The sequence below is a fragment of the Accipiter gentilis genome, chromosome 29 (assembly GCF_929443795.1).
Source record: "Accipiter gentilis chromosome 29, bAccGen1.1, whole genome shotgun sequence".
In the NCBI taxonomy this organism is placed as follows: Eukaryota; Metazoa; Chordata; class Aves; order Accipitriformes; family Accipitridae; genus Astur; species Astur gentilis.
In genome coordinates, this window is record NC_064908.1 from 18,612,675 (window position 1) to 18,633,225 (window position 20,551).

Here is a 20,551-nt window from a genome sequence, read left to right on the forward strand (position 1 = left end):
TGTGGCTCTCCCTGCCTGGCTTGGAGCAGAGCCTGCTCCCTCCCGAGGCAGCAGACCTCGGCACAAGCAGGAGTCCCGCTGCCGAGCTCAGCTCCAGGTCTCCAACCTTAGGAAACTCGGTGTGTGTCAATCTGCAGCCCCCCCTAAAAAGAGCGAGCCTTTGTAAAACAGTCCTGAATTTAAAGGAAAGTAGAAAAAGAAGAGATCCCCCAGCTCTGCTCTGCACAACACTTATCCAGCAGCCTGAGGGGGGAACGAGAAAGGAAAACAGCCACAGGCAGCTGAGACGTAGCGGAGACAAGTGTCCTCTTGGGATGCTTCAGGCTTCAGACAGCTCAACGAAGGAGAAATGAATTCATGCCAGGGGCTCGGACCCAGGCGGCACATCGCTGTCCACCGCCCGCCCCGGGGCACTTACCTTGTAGCTGAGATAGATGAGCAGCATGGTCTCCAGAAAGCTGATTAAAGCTATGCTGACCTGCGGAGACAGACAGGCAAAGGCTGCTGAGGGCTCGTCCGACGCATCGGCAGTCGCTCAGAGCTCTGCCGAGCCCTCCCTGCCCTGCGTGACGAGGAGCCCGTGGGTAACGCGGACGAGGGCTTGTTTGTTTGCTTTCCCTGCACCCGTTGGGGTTTGACGTGTGAATGTCAGCCACGCACGAGCGGCAGGCTCTGAGCAGGTAGCCCTGAGCAGAAGCCGACGGGCGCCCAACCCTCCTGCAAGCGATTCCCCAGGCGACTGCCCGGCCTGAAAATAGCCTGTTAGTGGTACAGCTGCATCCAGGCTGGGGAGTTGACCCAGCCTCATGATTTTATCTTCCTACAGCTTGTCCTCTCCTATCAGCCCCCAGGATTTTCACCCAGGGCTATGGGGCTGCTCCCAACAGAAGCCCCGGCTCGTTTTCTGCTCACCCAAGACAACCCGTTGCCCCTCGCTGTTGCGGGCAGAGGATGCACAGAGACCCGCTGGCGGCAGAGCTCGAACCCCAGCTGCCGCTGCGCTCCTGCATCACCACGTCTGAGGTCTGGGCACTCACCTGCACAGCCCACAGCGGCATTTTTCTATCCACCCAGAAGATGTGTGACCTGCGAAGAAAATTCAAACTGGATCTAAACTGTAGCCCAACTAATTGTAGCCCAACCTTTACCCCCCACCAAATGCAAATCTGAGGCCATCACTGATGCAGGCTCCAGCACAGGACTGGTCCTGGCGTTCCTTACTGCGTGGTTTGGTCAAGCAGCCTCTGCACTGGGAATAAGCCGTTCCCAAGGATGCACCCACAGGCACTTGTCAATCGATTTCATCCTGGGATGCTGCTCCACATCCCTCGAGCAGCCCCATGACCAAAAAATGGCCACAGGCAGCTGCCAGCGCCAGCCACATCCATCGCCGTGTCCCCACGTCCCAGCAGAGCCAGACCCCAGCACCGGAGCGACTCTTGACTCACCAGTTTATCTTTGTGGACTGGTTGAACGCCGTGTAATTCTGCTTTTCGCATTCCCAGCTAGGAGAAGAGAAAGACAAAGCAGGGGAAAGCAGTCAGCGGTGGGGGGGAAGGAAAAGGGGTGCTGGCGTGGGGTCCCCGGGCTCATGGGGTGCCCTGGCCGCACTGTCCTGGTGCTGCGGGAGGCCCCTGGACAACAGTCCCACGGGTCCAAACGCACGCTGGTCCCTATAGCCGGGGCTTTCGACAGGAGCCTATCTCACCCAGGCAGTTTTTAACATCTTATTACTGGAGAACAAGACCCGCCAGGAACTTCAGTCCGTACCAGAGATGCTGCAAAATACTGATACTGGCCAGGCACGGGGCTCCCTGGGCACACTGCATGAACACAGGGCTGCAGCTGGGAATTAATTACCAGGTTACAATTAGCAAACACTACCGAGCTTCGGCTTCTAGGACAAGGCTAGCTGGGCCCGAGCAGCCTGCCAGGCAGCGCTGAAGCCAAGTTCTCCCCCTGCCTTGCTGCAGGGGATGCATTCCTACTGGCCAGGGTTTATTTTGCCACAAACCCTCAGGAAAGTGGGCTGCCCCGAACGGCAGCTGTGCTAAACCTTTCAAGGATGCGTGTCTGTGTCACGCTTAATTCTTGCAGGTTTGAAACCACTTTTGGACCACGCAGATGTACTTAGTAGTCTGCAACCTTTACAAAGAGAAAATCAAATTGCTAATTCTCCTAGCTCTTGACAAAAACCCCCCACACTGTATGTGAGCTAAACAAAGCAAGGACGTATTAAAAATAGGCTTTTACTGAAACCCAGAGCAAAGCTGATGTATGTAATCATCTGTCACCTCGGGGATCTAAATGGCACAGTGTATTTCCTTCCCAAATGCTTAAATGGGATTTAGCATAAGTGTCTTCAAGGGCATCAGCGTTCAGGAAATACTTGCACGGCAATTCACTGAAGTCATGAGCTCTTGCCTGCGTCTGAAGGCCACGTTACACCCCTGACCATTAGAGCCAGACAGCATTTGGAAATGAACGTGACGCTGAATTTTTCCACCACCTTTTCCCCGAGCGCCGTGCGGGGCCAGCAGACACCCACGTGCCTCTCCATGGGGCTTGAGCAGGGAGCAAAGCCCACCAGGACCGGCGAGTTTTGCTAAACTACCAATTCAAACGGCTGGAGTGAGAAAAGCCGTCCGTCGTGCATCCTCGCACCCGGCGAGCGGCTGCCGCCGCACCCACGCTCACCGCTGCCCAGGCTGGGCTGGGGGGCCCGGCGGTGTCGGCGGGGGCACTCACCAGCCTATACCCTCCTCCGGGTTGTCGAGCAGGACGCGGACGATGTACAGGAGGCAGGTGAGCAGCTTCAGCGAGAAGTTGAAGAGCCGGATCCTCAGGCCTGCGGCAGAGGGGAGCACGGCGTGGGCCAGGCAGCACCCCCCGGGCACCCCAGGCACCTTTGCACCCCACAGCACAGCACCTTTAGTTTCCTACAAGTTTTGCAGGGTGTTGCTCACGCTTTGCCCAGGGCTCTACGCATCCTACCCAGTGTCAGATATATAGGAAACCAATGTAGAAATAAGCAACAATGAGTCAGCTCCTTGCTGGCCCCGATAGATGTGAGAGACAAATGAGGAGCTGCCGGAGCGTATCCCCTCATTAACAGGCATCCATTAAAAAGCATCAGCTAGGCAGGGCCAGGGCCCCGCTCCGCTCACTGCACTGCAAACAGCTTGCAGGAGGAGGGACGGCGAGCAAAAGCTGCTGCTTTATCCGGTCTCCCTCCCCAGCCAGTTCATCGGGTTATTACTCAAATTACAAGTGAGAAATTCATCACATTTTCATTAAAAACTTCCCCGTGGGCACCCTGTTGTGCTATGCTCCAGCTTTTTAACAAGACAACAGGATGCAGGGAGGAAAAGAAAATGTGAATTTATAAATTAACGAGCAGACTCCCTCCAGACGGCTAATGACATCTCGGAGAAAGAAAATAAAAACACCATTAGTCAAGTGGATATTAACCCGGATGGCTGAAGCAGGAGCGGGTAACTCGGAGCCTGCCTCGGCTGTCTGCACAGCCGCTGACCTCCCTGCGGGCTGGGGGAGCATCGCCGGCTCTGTGATGGGGACATTTGCTCCCTGACCCCCTCCCCGAGCAGCTCCCAACACCCACCCTGCTCCCGGCCAACTTGTCCCAGCTGGTTCCCATGCTGTGTTTGTCCCCAGCGAGCAAAGGTGGCAGGCAGCATCCCCTAGTCCCCGTTCAACCGCGTTCCCACCAAACCAAGTTGGCCAACACCCAACAGAAAGGCCAACAGGCAGCGGCAGCCCTGGGCTGGGCAGCCAGCGCTGGGGACGCTCAGGGAAACAGCCACCAGCAGATGGCAATGGCTTCTCGTCCCACGACGGGGACAGAGAACAGCTCTCGAGCTCGGGCAGGGTTTGGTTTCTCCCGGCAGACGCTCATTCTGCGCATGGAGCACTCACTCGATCGCTGGTTTTTGATGAAGAAGAGCTTCAGCCGCTCCTTGAAGGTGTTTTCATTCACGTAGAACTCGACCTGCACCCTGAGGGGAAAGCACCCAGAGGAGCCCATCAGCAGGGTGGCAGGTCAGACCTGGAGCCCCACAAGAGCTCCGTTCCCCCATCCCGGCTGGGTGACCCCCCAGAGCAGCCCACAGCAGACCCCGGGCTCAGCCCCAGGCTCCCAGTTCCTCCCACAGTACCAAATCACTGGTACCACCAGCCGTGAGCACCAGGACATGGTGCATCGACAACTGCCAAAGCAGAAATTACGACCCATGGAGCCAAATCTGCTTTGGGTTGAGGGTTTGCTTTCATTCACGTGCAACCAGCTGACTTCGGACTTGCAAACTTCTCCTTTCCCGCACACTTTACAACATTCAAAGCCCCTCAGAAAAGCGGTGGCCTCGGAGCAGTCTCCCCCAGCAATGTTTTATCTGCTCCGATCATCTGTGGCTGCAGCAGAGCCGGAGCTGGCGAGGGCGACATCCCCGGTACGCCCATGCCCTGGCTCTGTCCGGGTAGGAGCAACATTCAGCACTGAAGCTGTTAAAAAACAAATCTGATCTAAAAGGAGAAAAATTCCCTTTGTTGCTAAGCTACCGCATTTGGCCATTCCAGAAAAAAAACAGGAGCTGCCAACCAACTCCCAACGTCACTTGGCATTCGGAGCCGCTGGTGACTTGTGGCACAGGGACAAGGCGCCGTGGCAGGGAGTTGCCCACTGGGGCACTTTGTAGAAACCGGCAGGGAGGAGCTGCAGGTGAAACTGAAAATGGCCCGTCCCCCGCTGAGACCACCACGGGCACTTCTTCATCTTCAGCTGCTCCAGTCTCCATCACCGACCCCCATCCGCAGCCCTCCTGCCGCTCCCCCCGTGCCGGGTGGATGCCCACAGCTGCGTGGATGGGGGAAAGCCTCACCAAGGCTGGAGGTTCCTCACCACGGATGTCAGTGGGGTCTGGGATCAAGCAGACCCGGATTAAGGGTGTGCAGGAGAAACCGGTCCCTGCTCAGCTCATCTGCCACCCACCTCTCCTATTACTTTAGAAACGCCCGCAGCCCTTTGCAAACTCACTTATTCACACTAGGCAGCGTTATAAATTACACTCCTGCCTGCTAAGTGCAGGCGAAAAAGAGATGGTTTTCTGATGCCTCGGCTTCAGTCTCTAAGCAAGACAGTCTGTTCATTACTGTTACAGCTGATAATGGAGTTAAGTGCAATGAATTAGCCATTTCCCCTATTTCACTGTATTCAACAAGTCTGTTAAGTAAGTGCTACTATTATCACTATTTTTTTAACTGCTTGGAAGAGGTCATCAAGATCTCATTAATCAGGCATTTTATCAAGCCAAGGCATAGACCAAAGCGAGCAAATTCACAGTGCTAGTCATTAAACCTATCTCCCCCTTCTATTTAGCCTGTGCAACCCCAGTGCACACATGGTGCCAACTCCAGCTGAGCGTGCTCCCTGGCACATGCCACCGAATCGTGATTTATTGGAAAGCAGCTGCTACACGCTCTGACAACAGAGGGATAAACAAATATTTACCGAGCGTTACTGCTGAGCTGATCGGGCAGCAAACTGGGAAAGGGTTTTATGAGACCCTCATCGCTCAGGAGTCCCTCGTCTTGATACCCACCAGCGCCCGCTGGCATTTCACAGCCAGCCTGACTGCTTGTGGGCAAACTGCCCAGCATGTAAAAAGCCAGGCACACGCTTGAGAGCTCCTCAGGGCTTCTCACAGACTCCCTTATCAGGTTGAAAAGTCAGATTTTTAATTTACAAGGCTCTTATGTACAAAAAGCAAACGCACAGAGAGAAACCCATCACCTCAGGCACGATGGCTGGGATAAAATTTTATACGGGCTATCAAACTTTGCGTGCTCCTGCCATAAGCCAGTAACCGCTCTCTGGCTTAACCTCCCTTGGAGGGACGCAGCGGGAACCACCGGCAGCTGCCTGGTCTGGTGGCCGGCAGGGACCGGGTGACAGGCTGGGGGTGGCTGACCCGCTCCGAGAGCCTCGTCCTTCAGCATCTCCCTAACGCTGCTGGAGCAGCACAGCCTGGACCGGGTGCAGCTGGGGAGGTGGGTGAGATGCAGCCGTCTGAGCCCCGCCGGCTCCGGAGCTGCTGCAGGGTCACCTTGTCCCCATCGACGGTGCTGGAGAGGAAAGAAATCAGGAGCCTTAACCGGGAAGCAAACACTGAGCTCCTGCTGCCCACCTGCAGGCATGTCCTCTGCGGACCCCGTGCCCTGCCCAGGTCCCTTGGCAGGTCATCACGCACCGAGCAGCTCCGTAACGGAGGTGACAATAACCAACAGCCTCGGTGGGGCAGCCACTAACCCCGTTAAGATATTTGGCATGTGTGCTGCTTAGAATGCCAAGGGGAAGGATGCCCAGGTATGGCTGGCAGCACTCAGCAAGCCCATCAGCAGCGATATGAGCGCGTCGCTCCTCGCCAGGACATTTCACAGCATCAGCTGAAGAAAAATGCTAAAACACAAATGCACCTGAGGCAGCAGCTGTGGGGGCTCACCAAGAACATATCTCACCCCAAATGTCCCCAGCCAGCAGCGGCAGGGACAGGACTTGAGCCTGCGTCCTCCCCTGGGGCTCCGATGCTCACGGGGACCGGGCAGCCCAAGGAGCAGGGAGGGCAGCCGGGGGAATTTGCACCGAACTCACTCCTGGCACGAGAAGGGAGCGGGCAGGCGAGTGGGCAACCACGGACCCTGCTGCGGGGACGGCGAGCGCTGGGGTGCGAGGAGAATTTATGAACGCCGGCTCGGCCAGCGCAATGCCTTAGGAGCAAGCAGCCATAAACGCAGAGCTTCGGAAGCGCAGGTTTAACACGTGTTAAAATTAATTGTTCCCAAAGCCAGACTTGGCAAATAGTTTATCTGTGTCAGGGCATAAATCAGCTGCCGTAATTGCTCATGGCACTGCACACACAAACTAATTGCTCCTTCTCCTTATTAAAAATACCCAGGAAATGCCAGGAACTGGCCTTCAGCTCTGTTGTGAGCGCTGGGCACCACATTCATCAGAGTCCCTGAGGATTAAGTGCATCGAGGAGAGGGAGACTTCAGGGAGCACGATTCCTCTCCCAGACATTCGCTTCCACACCAAAGAAACAAACAGCAATATAAATCTCTGTCGCCAGACAGATGGTTTGCTGATCTATAGTGTTGCAGCCCACCTCGAGACTATGAATATAAACGCTGATGGATAAGAGAACTGAACGATTAGAAGAGATCTAACTTTTTGTGACAAAAAGTAGCCCATGTATTTATCCATCCTAATGGCTGCAGGAAGAAGAAACACTTGGAAAGCAACTGAAGCAGGTCTTGGAGGGGAATGGGGGTATTTATCACTGCTAAGAGATGAAGAAATAGAACCTAGAAAGAACACGTTCTTGTGCAGACAACCTGCGTCGCTGGTTTCTGGGCTGAGCCCCTGGAGCTGTACGGGCTCCTGTGGGCCGATGCCCTGCCGAGCGCCGGCAGCGCCCGTGGTTCTGTCTGGAGGAGGAGGGAGGGCAGAGCAAGGGCTCGGCAGGACGGGGACCAGGACACTGCCCCGGTCCGACACTGCACCCGCTCTGCGGCACCAGGTTACCCCAACACCCCAGCACCGACCCACTGAGCGAGCGATGGCTTTTACCAGGCAGCAGCAACCACCCAAAAGCATCAAAGCTCCTACTCCGCTTCCAGTTGAGGGAAGGAGATCGTACCCTCTAAAATATACTCTGGAATTTCGTTGTCAAGAAGTTAACTTCAAATAAAAATCAAGCTAAACTCCGACTGCATTACCACCCCAAAACATACACCCCGACTGGCTTTGCCTTCACAGCTTCTCAGCCAAGCTGGGTCATTCAAACTGCCCCCTCCCCGCTGCCATGGCCGGGCATCCCTCCGGCCAGCCCCCTCCTGCCAGCCGGGCATCCCTCCCACCGGCCGGGCATCCCTCCCGCCGGCCGGGCATCCCTCCCGCCAGCCGGGCAGCGTGGTCCCAGCCCAGCCTGGGCAGCAGCGAGGGGTGCAGGCAGCAGCGAGGGGTGCAGGCAGCACGCCGCTCCCCCCCGCCTCGCCCCGGCTGAACCTCCCCGGGCCACAGATAATCATCACGGTACAAGTTTAGTTACAAGCCCTCTGCTTGGAAGTGTAATTACCGCTATTATGCACTTCATAATGCCTGAGCAATTTCATTTTCTTTGTTCGGTTATTTATTGTACTTTATTAATCTAAGATTGGAGGCAATTTGTTCTAAGATGATGAGTTCCCAAAAAAGACACAATAGTTTTTTCAGAAAAGTGCAGGATGCAAGACCGGGACGAGCACAGCCCAGCTCGACGGCATTAAAATAGACACCGAGGAGCACAGCCCCAGCTCCATACTTGTGCCTTCCCCAGAGAGCTGGGGATAAACACGCTCCCCTTAAAGACAAGTAAACCACAAAAAATAGCAACCCACGTGCAGCCCCACGCCAGGGCTCACCCGCCCGGGCAGCGCGGGCAGGGACGGGGGACGGAGATGTACCCCCGAGCTCTGCGTCCCCGGGAGACTTACATGGGCAGTCGGGCGCAGGCAGCTCCCCTCCAGTCCCCGCGGCATGTGACAGCCACCAAGCATGGCCTGAAAACTGAGACGGCTCCAAAATCCACCGGCCGGCCACGGGAGCGAGCTGCCACCCCCTGCGCTGGGACGCTGCCCAAAGCCTCCCTGCTGCCCTGCTGCTTTCCAAAAAAGGGCTTAGGTGCCCAGGGAGTTTTGCTCTATTTTGTAACAGAGACTTCCTGCCATGAGAAGGGTATCTTCCAAAAAAATATGGCTCTTGAAAGACAAGAAAAAAAATCTCAGCATCTCTCCGCAGCGCCAATCCTTGCTCTCACACTCTGGCTGGGTGGGAAATGCCGTTCTTGTTCCAGGAAATTTCTCAAGAAACTTCCCCCATCACGTAGTGGGATGCAAATGAGACTCTTCAGAGATATGGGGAGAAAAAAAAACAAAACAAAACCAAAACCTCTGCAATCTGGTGGCTGCCAACACCCACTTCTGCCAAGATGGTGTACTCTCAGATGAGACCCCACTTGACCCCCCCACTCTGGCTGAGCCCGGAGGACGGCTCTGCATCCTCCCTGCAAAACCACAGCTGTCAAATACATAAGAAACGTGGCTGCGGCATACAATAGCTGAAATTAAAGAAATGTGCTGATGGCCCAGGTGGGCTCACGAGGGATGGGCTGTGGGTACCAGATGCAGCCCCGGGCAGAGGAAGGTGAGGAGCAGCGCTGAAGTGCAGGTCTGCAACATTTCTGCTCTCAGCATCCTGCAGCGCAAGGAACGGCAGGGGATATTGTGCAAAAGGCAGAGTGCTGCTAAAAGCACCGCATCCCAGCCGGGCTGCTGCTGGTCCTTCGCTCAGCCACCGGCCCAGCACCCAGGGCGGCCGGTGCCAGCACGGCCCCGCGGGGCATCAGGGGAAGCCAAGTGGAAGTCAAAGTTCTTCTCAAATAAACCACCAAACCAGCCAGCCTACGGCTCAGACACCTGCTGATGGCAACCACGTGAACTACCCAGGCACGTCTCCCGCAGCTGCCAGCCCTCCTGATTTCCTTCGGAGATGCTCTTTCTTTTTTTCCACCGTTTTCCCTGATGGTAACAGGCATTGGGGTACAGAAGCTAACGCAAGACGGATGACACCGAGTGAGCTTTGTGTACTGAACACCACCTCTGTGATCTGCGCTTTTGCCACCCTCCATGTATCCTGGGATGAGTAGAGGACAGGGAACAGCTACGGCCCTTCCCACCAGAGCTCCCAGCTCGCTGAGCTGCTCCCAGCGCACAGTTTTGAGGTGGGAAGAGGGAATAGCTGTACGGCTGTGTGCGTATAGAAAACCTGGGCGCCTGCCAAAGTGAGAAACAGGGAACAAGCTGCCCCCACGCTCAATAAGCAGTAATTGAACAATTACTCAAAGGAGGAGGGTTGCGGGTTTCAACGAGGCTGTACCGGCTCAGCACCGGCGAGTGTGCAAGAAAACGGCTTCAAAACCACGTGGGGCTGCACGGCTCTGGGGGGGCATCTCCCACCGCACCCCCCTGCATGCCCCCATGCACCAGGCAGGGACCAGCCTGGTTTTGCTTCGTTGCCTCTTCCGCAAGCTCCAGGCTCGGCTGTTCTGCAAGCCGAACGTGGCGTGGACACCCTGTCACCCTCCCACCGAGTCGTGTAGCACCGCCAGCACGCTCGGAGCCTTCCTCCATCAATAGCTCCGCTTCTCCAGGGGTTTATCAAACACCTCTGGACGTCTCTCACTGCAGCAGCTTCTCCAACAAACCTCTAGCACATTTTTAAACAAGAAAGCCCAAAAGTAACCAGAGAGGGACTGGGAGCCGCGGCATCGCTCGCCTCTCCCCACTTTGGGGGGAAGAGCCCCCCCAGCCAATGCTGCTGACCCGCGCAGGGAAGGGGAGAGGGGAGACCTCTCTCAGGGCGAAGGTTTCAGCGCCTGGGAGGTACCTGAGAGCACTTGGGAGACCAGGGCGAGAGCCTGCACGGTCCCAAAGGCCACGTATTGCAAACAGAGGAAATCTGCCCATGTTCTACGAAGCACTCTTGTCCCCCATCCCTTAGTGGCTGCAATACTGAAGCCACTTCCCTCCTCATTCTGCACAGCCCCAGACGATCCCCATAGACCGTGGCAGCACCCAGCCCCAAGGCACTCAGTAGACTTTCACGGGCACCATTGCGGCCACTGTGGCACCGTCACGGCCACTGTGGCACTGCCGTGGCCACCATGGCACCGCCGTGGCCACCATGGCACCGTCGCGGCCACCACGGCACCGTCGCGGCCACCACGGCACCGTCGCAGCCCTGCGGGAAGGCAGCTGCTCCCGCCAGCTCCGGCCTCTCGGTCAAGCTGCCGGGGTGGCCCCATGGGACTGATGGAGCACTCAGAGCCACGGCTCACGCAGCACCAGGAATGAGCTGGCTGAGCTGCTCCGGGCAGAGCACATGCCAAGGCACATCACAAACGATGATTAGCAAAATTGAGTCCCACACCAATAGACACGCTGCACTGGGAATCAGGATGCTGTGGCACACATTGCCCCAGGACCAGCTCAAAAACTTGTTTCTTCAAGATTTCATGCATTTATCATGGGAATAAATTGGAAAAAAAGCATCTCCTGTTTTATTATGGAGTGTGATTTTTGCCCAAAGAAAGGAGCGATATTGCCAACCACTCTGCAGCAAATTAAACACAGCTGGATGCAGGTAATGGCATCCTGGCTCCAGCAGTAATACTGCAATTCTATTTCGGGGGGATGAAAAGCAAGCTCCAAGCTGCCACTTCTGGAAAAATTCTGCCCGAGGCCAAGGCTGGCTTCACACACCAGTCCTCGCAGCCACTCATCCTGCACCGTGAGATGAACGATGCCCTAAACTCATCCGCACAAGCACTCCTGTGTCGGGGGGATAAAGGCTGGGCAGGAGGCACCACACTGAGGGCACAAGGGCTCTGCTGAGCTGGGACGCAGGCGTTGGCCAGCCCTGACACACACTGCAGGAAAGGGTACGTGAATCTGTAGTGATAAAAACTGGGGAGGCCTTGCCAGTAATGACGTGTTATGCGGGGGCCTGATCCAGGCCTCCCCCTACGTGGGCAGAGGGCTCTCGCTCAGCACTGTGCGAGGACACGCATCCCCAGAGACAGGTCCTGGGCAAGGACACGCTCATCCCCCAAGCCATCTTCCCGCTGCATTTCCCATCCAAGGTCTTCACAGCCTCACTGAGGATACATGGAGCAGCCCCAGCCCTGGCCCCACGCTGCTTGAGGCCGGGCAGTGGCATCGCTTGCTCTTAATAGAATAATAATAATAATTAAAAAGATTAAAACCCAGAAAGAGAAGCAGCAATGGAATAACACGCTGTGTTTTGTTTGGCTTATTTGTTTTGCAACATTGGATATTGACACTCATGAGTCTGCTCCTATAATTGCTTCTGCTGATGAATCTGGATTGTTTAATTAGAGTCTGCGCATGGAGCTCATCGCTAATGGGTAATCACCAATTTGCTGCCAAAGACATCACTCCTTCACCAAGAAACTTGTCTGTCTCTGAGCGCAGCTAGTCTTCCCCATGGTGGGAACCATTGCTCTTTCAGAAGGGCTTGCCAGTCCTGTACACAACTCCTTGGTGCCAAGAGCAGTAAAAAACCAACCTCATGCTTATCAACTCCCTTAAAAGCAGAATAATCTACCGCTAATTTAAAGTCAAGGCTAACCGCTGTTCTTGGCGGCAGGTACCGCCCAAAATACTTGGCTCATGAGGCACCATGCGCACATGCACCGCACCCCCCCCCCCCGAACGGCAAGGAGGTTTTCGCTCTCCGGAGAATGCGGTTGGCTTCTCCCCAGTGGAAGAGTGATGGTCCCTGGGGCCGGCGGCGCCACAGCAGCCCTCACCCCCCCTCCCCGCAGCGCCGGCGCAAGGAAACGCGTGCGGTGCACTTACTGCGAGAAGGAGGAATCCACGCTGAAGTCCTCGGCGTGTGGCCTACAGAGCGAGAGCATCACAGGAGGTGAGGGAAACGTACAGCCGCCAGGCAGAAACCAGCGCGAGAGCCGGAGCTGTGCCAGGAGGGACAAGCGACCGCCCAAGTGCTCGGCCGGGGGTCGCACCGTGCCTGGGACGTGTCCCTGCTGAGGTCCCCGGCCGGGGATGCTGGGGACCTGGCGATGCTCTGGTGGCTTTGCCAGTGTACGGCCCCTTTAAGGACTCAGCTCCGCGGATAAAAACATTTTGTATGATTTTGGGGGGTTTCTTTTAATGAATCTCGCAAACTGCATCGCTGCTCTGTCTCAAATCAGTGTCTCACTTTCTGTGGAGAAATTAGATTTTGAGAGATGCTGGTTGGGGTGTTTTTAGGAACTAACATGGCCTTTCTCCTACGCACACCTTCACAGAGATGATTTTACAGACACAGGTGATAACCAGAGAAGGGAAAACAAAATAAAGGAACAGAAAAGAATGATGAGGGTAACATGAGGGGGTCATGGCAGGGGGAGAAAGAAGAACACAGAGATGTATGAGAGTGGGTGGGAGGCGAAGGGACCGTGCTCGTGTACTGTACATCCCGCAGCCAGCAGCACAGTGCTAAGAAACAAAGCAATCGCAGCTGCAAAGAAAAAAATTCCCTCTGCAAAACCAACACTCTCTTCAAGACATATCCATCCCTGTGGATGGCCACGGGTCCCTGTCACCTGAGCTGGAGCCCTTCCCTGCCTCCCAGTGTCCAGCAGTGCCCTCTCTCCTGTCCTTATTTAACGCGAGTCAGGGCAATCGAGAAATATAACCAAAGCAAAGGGGGCAGTTGCAGCTCGTAAAGGTTTTTCTTTTATTTTACTTTGTGCTTTATGAGTCCACAGCACTCCAGCATAGTTCAAACTAAATAAAAGCAATAAATTGACATTTCAATTAAAATGCGAGTCCAAAGGAAAGCTAATTCATCCCTGAGCTGAAGGCCTCCCTGCGGCATGATTTAGTTTGCTGCTACTCTTCTTTTATTATCTGTGTGAAGGCTGCAGGGAGGAACCCATCACCCCGAAAGCCGAAACGCCCGCGGAGCGCGCAGGCTGTGCCGACCGGAGCTGCCATCCTGGGTGACACCGACAGCGACGTCCCCCCACATCAGACCCAGGAGACCCACGGGAGATGTTCAGCTTGGGAGATCTGCTCAGCTTGGGAGAGATGCCGGAGGACCTTGAGGGAGGGAGCCGGGGGAGCCGAGAAGATGCTCTGTCTAGACAAGAGGCTCCCACGCAGCCCTGCTTCCCCGCGAGCCCGGCCACCAGCCCTCCCCAGGGAGCTGCTCGGGGGGCCGTGGGGGCAGGAGGTGCTGGGGCTGCTCGTGGGGAGAGCTGGGGCTGCAGGCTCAGCCCCGGCCAAGCCTCGGCCATCGCTCCTGGCCTCCCAGGAGCCCAAGGGGGGCGTCCCGCAGGAACCCCCCCCGCCAGCCCGGGTTTGTGCCCCTGGGGCCGCACAGCCAGCCTTGCCCACAAATAATCTGCTTGTGCAAAGAAAGCCGTTGACCTGCCCCCTTCGCTCCCCTGCCTTTCTAATTTCTAACTTGCTGGCGCCACCATCACGGAGCAGTAAGTCGGTTCACACCCAAGTGCTCTCTCGCACCATCTCTCCCAGCAGTAACAAGCCCCGGGGTGGGTTTATCAGCTGCGCCGTCCCTCGGAGCAGCCCTGGCATTTCTTAGTGACAAACAACCCAGACTTTCTCCAGCTGCAAGCCAGAGCAAAGCGTAGCCCCAGGAAGGAGCCCCGTCAGCTCACCTCCCTCCAGCCAAATTGGATTATCCCACATTAGCAGCAGGGGCTGCTCAAGCCCCTCCACCCCCGTTTGGTTTTGCACAGGAGCCTTTTATGTCTCGCAGAGATGTTTATGGGAAAGAAACAGCAAATGATTTGGTTTTCTCCTATTATACTGCCAGCTGGCAACTGGGAAGACTGTATGAGCAGGGGCTTATTTCAGCTGCAGCTCCCTAAGGCAGAAGAACACTCCTGAAAACTAACCAGCAACGGCCCATTTAATCACACAGCGCAATGGGGTCCTGCAGACCCCGAAGGTCTGGCATCACCATGGGTCCCGGAGCAGCGGGCTGAGCCGGAGTGATTCCCAGGACACCTTTCCCAAACAGGCAAGCCACAGGCTTGCGAGGCAAATAAACATCTTGCTCACAAAAAGGCAGCATGAATAAAAGGGACTCCAGTGACGGACAGACCACAAACCTCCCCAACAGTGCCTTTGGCCACTCTGTGCAATAAAATAGTAACAAAAAGGTGCTGTTGGCTTCCCAATGAACTAGCTGCTTTGTGCCGCTCACAGGGGGAAGAAGCGACCCTGAGATGTCATGCTGAAACCTCTCCTTCTTCCCACCAGGCACCCAAATTCTCATAAACAGTCTAATTGCTGAGAAAATATGGAAAAATTTTTAGGAAAACTAAAAATCACTCTAATTCTCATCTGAAAAACAGTTGTTTACAGATCCCCAAAACTTTTCAAAAGAGTAAGCCTGGCCCGAGCAGAGCTGCTAACCCCGCGCCAGAGGGGCTGCACAAGCCTCCTCCCTTTGCTGCTCCTCAGACTCCACCCCAGCCCTCGCGGATTTGTCTGCAGGGTCACTTATCTGACAATTCACTCAGGTTAACTTCTAGAGGGGATCAGCAGAACGGCGTGAACCCTTTTGTGCACGGTCTCACTTGAAAAGAAAGTAGATTTACAATACACAATTAAAGCCATTTAACTGAGTCAGAAAGGTTACACTGACTTTTAATGTATTTCAGATAATCTACTTTAAATTCACTTTTATTTCATCCAGATCTGCCTCCGTGAGTATCCTTCTGCAGACAAACCTCGACTCACCTCATTCCTACTATGGAAGATAAGTAGGACACAGGCAGTGAGCCCAGCCTTTACTCCCTCCAAAGTCTGGGGTGTGGGAGAGAAGTGCCGTACCCGCACAGGCAAAGCTGAAGCCCCTCGTCTCAGCCCTGCAAACCATAAACCACGACGCTGAGCTCCCGGCTGGCACAAACAGCATCTCCTGGAGAGAGGGGCAGAGCAGGGAAGGATGAGAGAAAGGAGCGGAGCAGAGGGGGAAGAAACTTCGCTGCTACAGAGACAGGTCTGTCATCGCGTTTCAAGCTGCAGCCCCTTAAAAAATGGAAGGGTTTTATTAGAAGGTGAAGAGACAATGGCGTATTTATTATTAGAACAAAAGCCACTAATACACCTTGCTTATGTACAAGAGAGAGCAATCACCTGCCCGCCCACGCTGCGCGGCAGCTCCTCGGCTGAGCAGCCACCTTTTCACCCCGTCCTGCCTCCTCGGCTCCGGCTCCGGCCCCAGCACACCCCAGCAAAGGCAGCTCTGCTCCCTCGAACCGGGCAGGGATGCGGGCAGCACCCCTCACGCCCCGCTGCCCCAAGGATTCAGGCTGCAGATCCAGTCCCCTTGGCTCTGGGGAAGGGAAGGCAGCCGGCCCCGAGCCCCAGCTCTCCTCCCAGCTCTGCCAGGGTGCTGCGGGATCTCAGCGGCATTGAGCTCATCTGCCTCACGCAGATAATTTGAGGCTGGATACTGTCCCTGGGTTTCAAGTGCTCAAAGATGCTCGGATGGAAGAGAGAGCAGCAAAGCATGGCAGCAGCTCAGCTGAGCTTGCACAGAGATCCCAGCAAACTCCCTGCCAGCTCCGTGCCTTTGCTGCTGTCTCCTGATTTTTCTAGGAGGTATTTTGGTAAATGAAGAGTATTAAAAATTCACTTCTTGTCGTGCAGTTCCTATTCAATTTACGGCCATCATTTCCAAGCAAAAAAATAAATAAATCATGCCTTGACTTAAAGGCCCCTGGAAGTTACAAAGACAGAAGTAATGACCTGCCAACACCACACTTGGCTTCAGGCTGCTTAATAACCGCTTGCAAGGCTCAGAGGCATTTCAAGACCAGGGGCTCTGAGCCAGAGTAGAGAGCCGTCAGATTTAGTGCCCTTTAGCCCCTGGTCTTGAAGCGCCTCCAAGACGGGGGCAAGGCAGGGGGGTTATAATGAATCAAGCAAGGTAACTGCTTGGGAAGGCTTCCCGAAGTGGCGTTCATCCTCTAAGACATGAGATGCACCACGGTTCCTACCATATTGACAGTGAGAAACTCAACCCCCAAAATAGCCTGATGTGAGAAGGACAGATGGGAGGAGACGAAAAAAGAAAGTAAAGAGGGGGAGAAGGAACGAGCAAGAGGAAGGGGAAAGGGAGAGGAAGATGCACGCGTTCTGCTTGCAAACACGTGCGAGAGGGGAAGGCACGCTCCGGCTGTGGGACGGAGCAGGGATCACCCCAGGGAAGGGATTCCAGCCCCCCAGCACCGCCGGTCCAGAGGAAGCTCGGCAAGTTCTGCTGGTGGGCACCAGGAAAAGCCACCGACTGCTCCAGGCACGCGCTGACAGCCGTCTGACGGCTGGAGAAGTGCCACACGAACAAACCCTCCCGCCACCGGCAGCAAAGCACGCCATGCAGGCAGGCAGCACGCCGGCGGCGTGAGCTCAGCTGCCTCCTCCCCACCGAGGGGCTCTTGTTTCATCGCAGAGGTAGTTTTTTCTTGGCGTTCCTCTGCAAAACCTACATCGCAACTAAAACACATAGGGTTTAGAAACAAACAAGGTGCAGTGCCAAAAACGCAGCATTGCCCGCTGCAGCCAGACGAGCCGTCCCCAGCCCAATGCCCGGCAGCTCCTGGCACTGCCTGCAATTACCTTCCAGAAAGTTTGGGCTCTCCCAAAGGGGTGGGCGCTACCAAGCCTGGGCACGGGGCTCTGCCCGCTGGGCAAGAAGGTCCTACAGATGCTGAGGCTGCCCTAACGCACACCTCCCTGCCTTCCCTAATGAGCTAGAAGAGTCCTTGAGGTCCCGTCAAGCGGCTGAGCCTTGCAGAGGAAGGACTGTGCGTGAGCTCGGAGATGGGCTGCGAGACCCCGCTCCATCGCGGTCCCGCACGGCGCCGACGGCTGGGCTGGCAGCGCCGGCAGCTGGTGCCCGCTCAGAGGGATGCCCGTGCCTGGCATCCCGCTCTCACCGCGAGCAGGAAAGCCTTCACTGGAGGAGGAGGAGGAGGAATGTGCTAATCCCCATGCCCTGATGGGACCTGATTGGGAATGAGGGACCTAAAATAAACAGAGCCCAAGTGCATGTTTCAAGTGTAGGCATCTTTAGGTTAGGCACCTCGTCTGCGTGTCAGCGCCTATATAGGGCACCAAGATTTTCAGCGGCGCTGGCATCTCACCAGCAGCCGTGGGAGGAGCGCTCAGCACTTCCAGAGCTCAGCCTGTTCCCCCTCAGACACCCGGTTGCAGTGCTGCCAGCTCAGAGGTTAGCATCGCCCTGGGCTCACGGGGGTGCAAACGCTTTTCTGCCAGAGTGTGCCTGGGGACAGGGATTTGAGGGATGGGGACCACAAACACGGGACCAGCCACCGAAACACAACCGAAACCCACAGGAGGGAGCTCAGAGCTGAGCCCCGGCTGGGACGCAGTGATGTGGGTCTTGTCCCTGCGCAGAGGAGTGGGTACAGAGCAGGGAGGATGAGCAGAGCTCGGGATCATTCCAGCACAGCTCTGGGATGAGCACAAGAAACAACCGGGCTCAAGCCCCCACGCCGCAGCCCAGGATGAAATCGCTGGCTGTGTTTACGAACGGCTCTGTTTAGTGCGAAGGATGCCAGCTGTCAGCTCGCTGGGCTGGCAGCCGGGATCTGGGATTGTTTCCCGTTCATCAGGATCAAGCAGTGCGTTTGCATATTGCCCTTATAACGGAGTTCAGCAATTGAACCCGTTTTGCAGCGGTCCTACACTGGAAACACACTCAGCATCACACAGCAATGCCCACTGCTACACGGGAGAGAAATGCCCAGGTTAAAGTGCCACCCCCCGCCCCCAGAGCCGTACAACGGTGCCTGGCGGAACAACCCAAGGAAACTACACCCAAGGCTGCGAGGAGAGGCGATGCCCAGCGGGCGCCTTCCCACTGGGACGCTGGGCACGGACCCGCAGGCAGGCTGGGTGGTCGGACCCCAACTCCGAGACCAGCCCGCGGTTTGGTTACTGCTGGCGGAATGCTCGGAGATGCCGTGCTCCAGTCTGGGCAACCATCGCAGAGCATCAACACCCTGTCAGCAAACGCCCGCGGGGCATAGCGAAGCCTGACGTGGACTCAGCGCTCTCCGTACAGAGGTTCCCACCGCCAGAAATACATCCCCGCGAGGGGCTGCCCTGCCCAGCCGGAGGGAAGGTGGATCAAGGCCAAAGCACTTTGTAAGCGAAACTCTCTGGATCCCCTGGGCTCTCCTTCAGGTCTTCTCTGTGAAGGCTCCCGCAGGGACCCTGCCTGCAGCGATGCCGGTTCCTGCCCCCCCAGACACGCAGCAGTGCCCCCTTCACAAATCGGCACAGACGGTCCCGGCTCAGAGTGGAGAAGTGCAGGAGCTAGGTCTGGCACAGACGCAGAAATCCTCCCGTAACCAAACCATCCCACTACCCCCAGCCTCAGCATTTCTTAAATTTCTGATATAAACCCTCAGCGGGCAGCCAAGAGAGTAGCGGCAGAAGAATTGAGGCTGGACCGTGCGTGTTGGCAGGGGCAGGGGTGGGCAATGCCCGCTCGGGGGAAATCCTGCCCCACATTTCTCCTGCACAAAAGCACCTCACTGAAAGCTGAAGTGGCATACCAGCATATGCTATTCACTGAAGACAGAGATAGGTCTCCAAAAGCTCTTTGTGGGAAAAAGCTTTTGTTAAAGAAATGTTAAAAAAAATAAAAATTAGCTGTTGACTTATTGTCCCCTCGGGAGGGGATTCAGTAATACGGCACAGCAATGGTTCGACAGCAGGGGGAATTGCACCCAGGCACTTGCTGCCGTGACCTGCTACGGAGATCATCACCGGGCAACCTGGCCGCAAGGACAGAGTGCTTATAATGGTTTCAACGGCCAGACTGGACCTTCCCACTGGTCAGCGTCAGGCGATGAAAACACATTTAGCGAGATCTGTTTGTTAATGCCTGGCTGCCCCTTTGGGGGAATAAACATCAATTGGTCAGAAAATACATTTTCAGACATGTTTGGATGGCTTCGTCGCTTCCCGAAGTGCTTTATCTCCAAGAAACATTGCATTAAACTCGCCCTAGCAGACTGCTGCTATTTCTCACTGAGCAGGCTGCAGCCACCTTGTTGACTGTAACATGGCTGAAGCAAAGTCCCATTTATTCCTGCCAAAAATATCTCAAACCGAGAGACGAGGCGAGGCTGTGGGAGGTGGGACTGAAGGAGAGAAAGGGAGGGAAGGATCTAATTGCTGCCCTCAGTTACCTGACGGCTGAGGTGTAGTCAGCCTCCTCTCGGATGCGTGCAGTAAAAGGACAAGAGGGAACAGGTACAAGATGCAGCAAGGGAAAAATCATTCATCCTGAGAGTGATCAAGCCTGAACTAGGCACTTAGAGAAGCTGAGAAATCTCCACCGCTGGGAGATGTTCAAAACTCAGCAGGACTGGTCCTGAGCCAGCTGAGCCAACTTTAAAGTTAGTCCAGCTTTGAGAAGGGGTTGGACCAGAGGCCTCCAGAGGTCCTCTCCAACCTCAACTCTTCTGCAATGCTGATTTTCTTCCCCAAACCTCAGCAGTTCAGATTTCGGCTATCGGCAGCTCAGCAAACATGACTCAAAGAGACAGGGGTGGAAACGCGGGGCAGGGAGGGGACACACAGCACTGCCAGCCTCGGGCCCTCGCAGGGCTTAGGGCAGAGCTTCAAAACCAGATACTTTACGTTTATGTTTGCAGTCCCTTAAGAGTATCAGTTTGCCCCAGGATGGGTAGTGGTCAGAGTTTCCCCTACTTCCAGCAGAGCTGCATAAACAGGACATGACTATCTTGTAAAAATGTTTGTTTGTGGTTTTAAATGCAGATCTCCAGTATTACAGAGAGCTCACCAGCCCATGAAATGGGATCCAAACACAGATATT

At 55.5% G+C, this 20,551-nt stretch overlaps 1 protein-coding gene across 2 annotated transcripts in view; it reads right to left on the reverse strand.

Moving 5' to 3' along the window:
* Positions 1–20,551, reverse strand: part of KCNT1 (potassium sodium-activated channel subfamily T member 1) — an 89,107-nt gene that overhangs the window by 22,693 nt on the left and 45,863 nt on the right. The window contains exons 2-7 of one of the 2 annotated variants that reach the window (XM_049832816.1): positions 12,493–12,534; positions 3,937–4,016; positions 2,749–2,848; positions 1,449–1,505; positions 1,038–1,086; positions 419–478 (exon numbers count right to left, since the gene is read on the reverse strand). In XM_049832816.1, coding sequence (XP_049688773.1) covers positions 419–478; positions 1,038–1,086; positions 1,449–1,505; positions 2,749–2,848; positions 3,937–4,016; positions 12,493–12,534 — 388 coding nt within the window. The remainder of the gene's footprint in view (positions 1–418; positions 479–1,037; positions 1,087–1,448; positions 1,506–2,748; positions 2,849–3,936; positions 4,017–12,492; positions 12,535–20,551) is intronic. The other variant, XM_049832815.1, reaches the window with a different exon arrangement.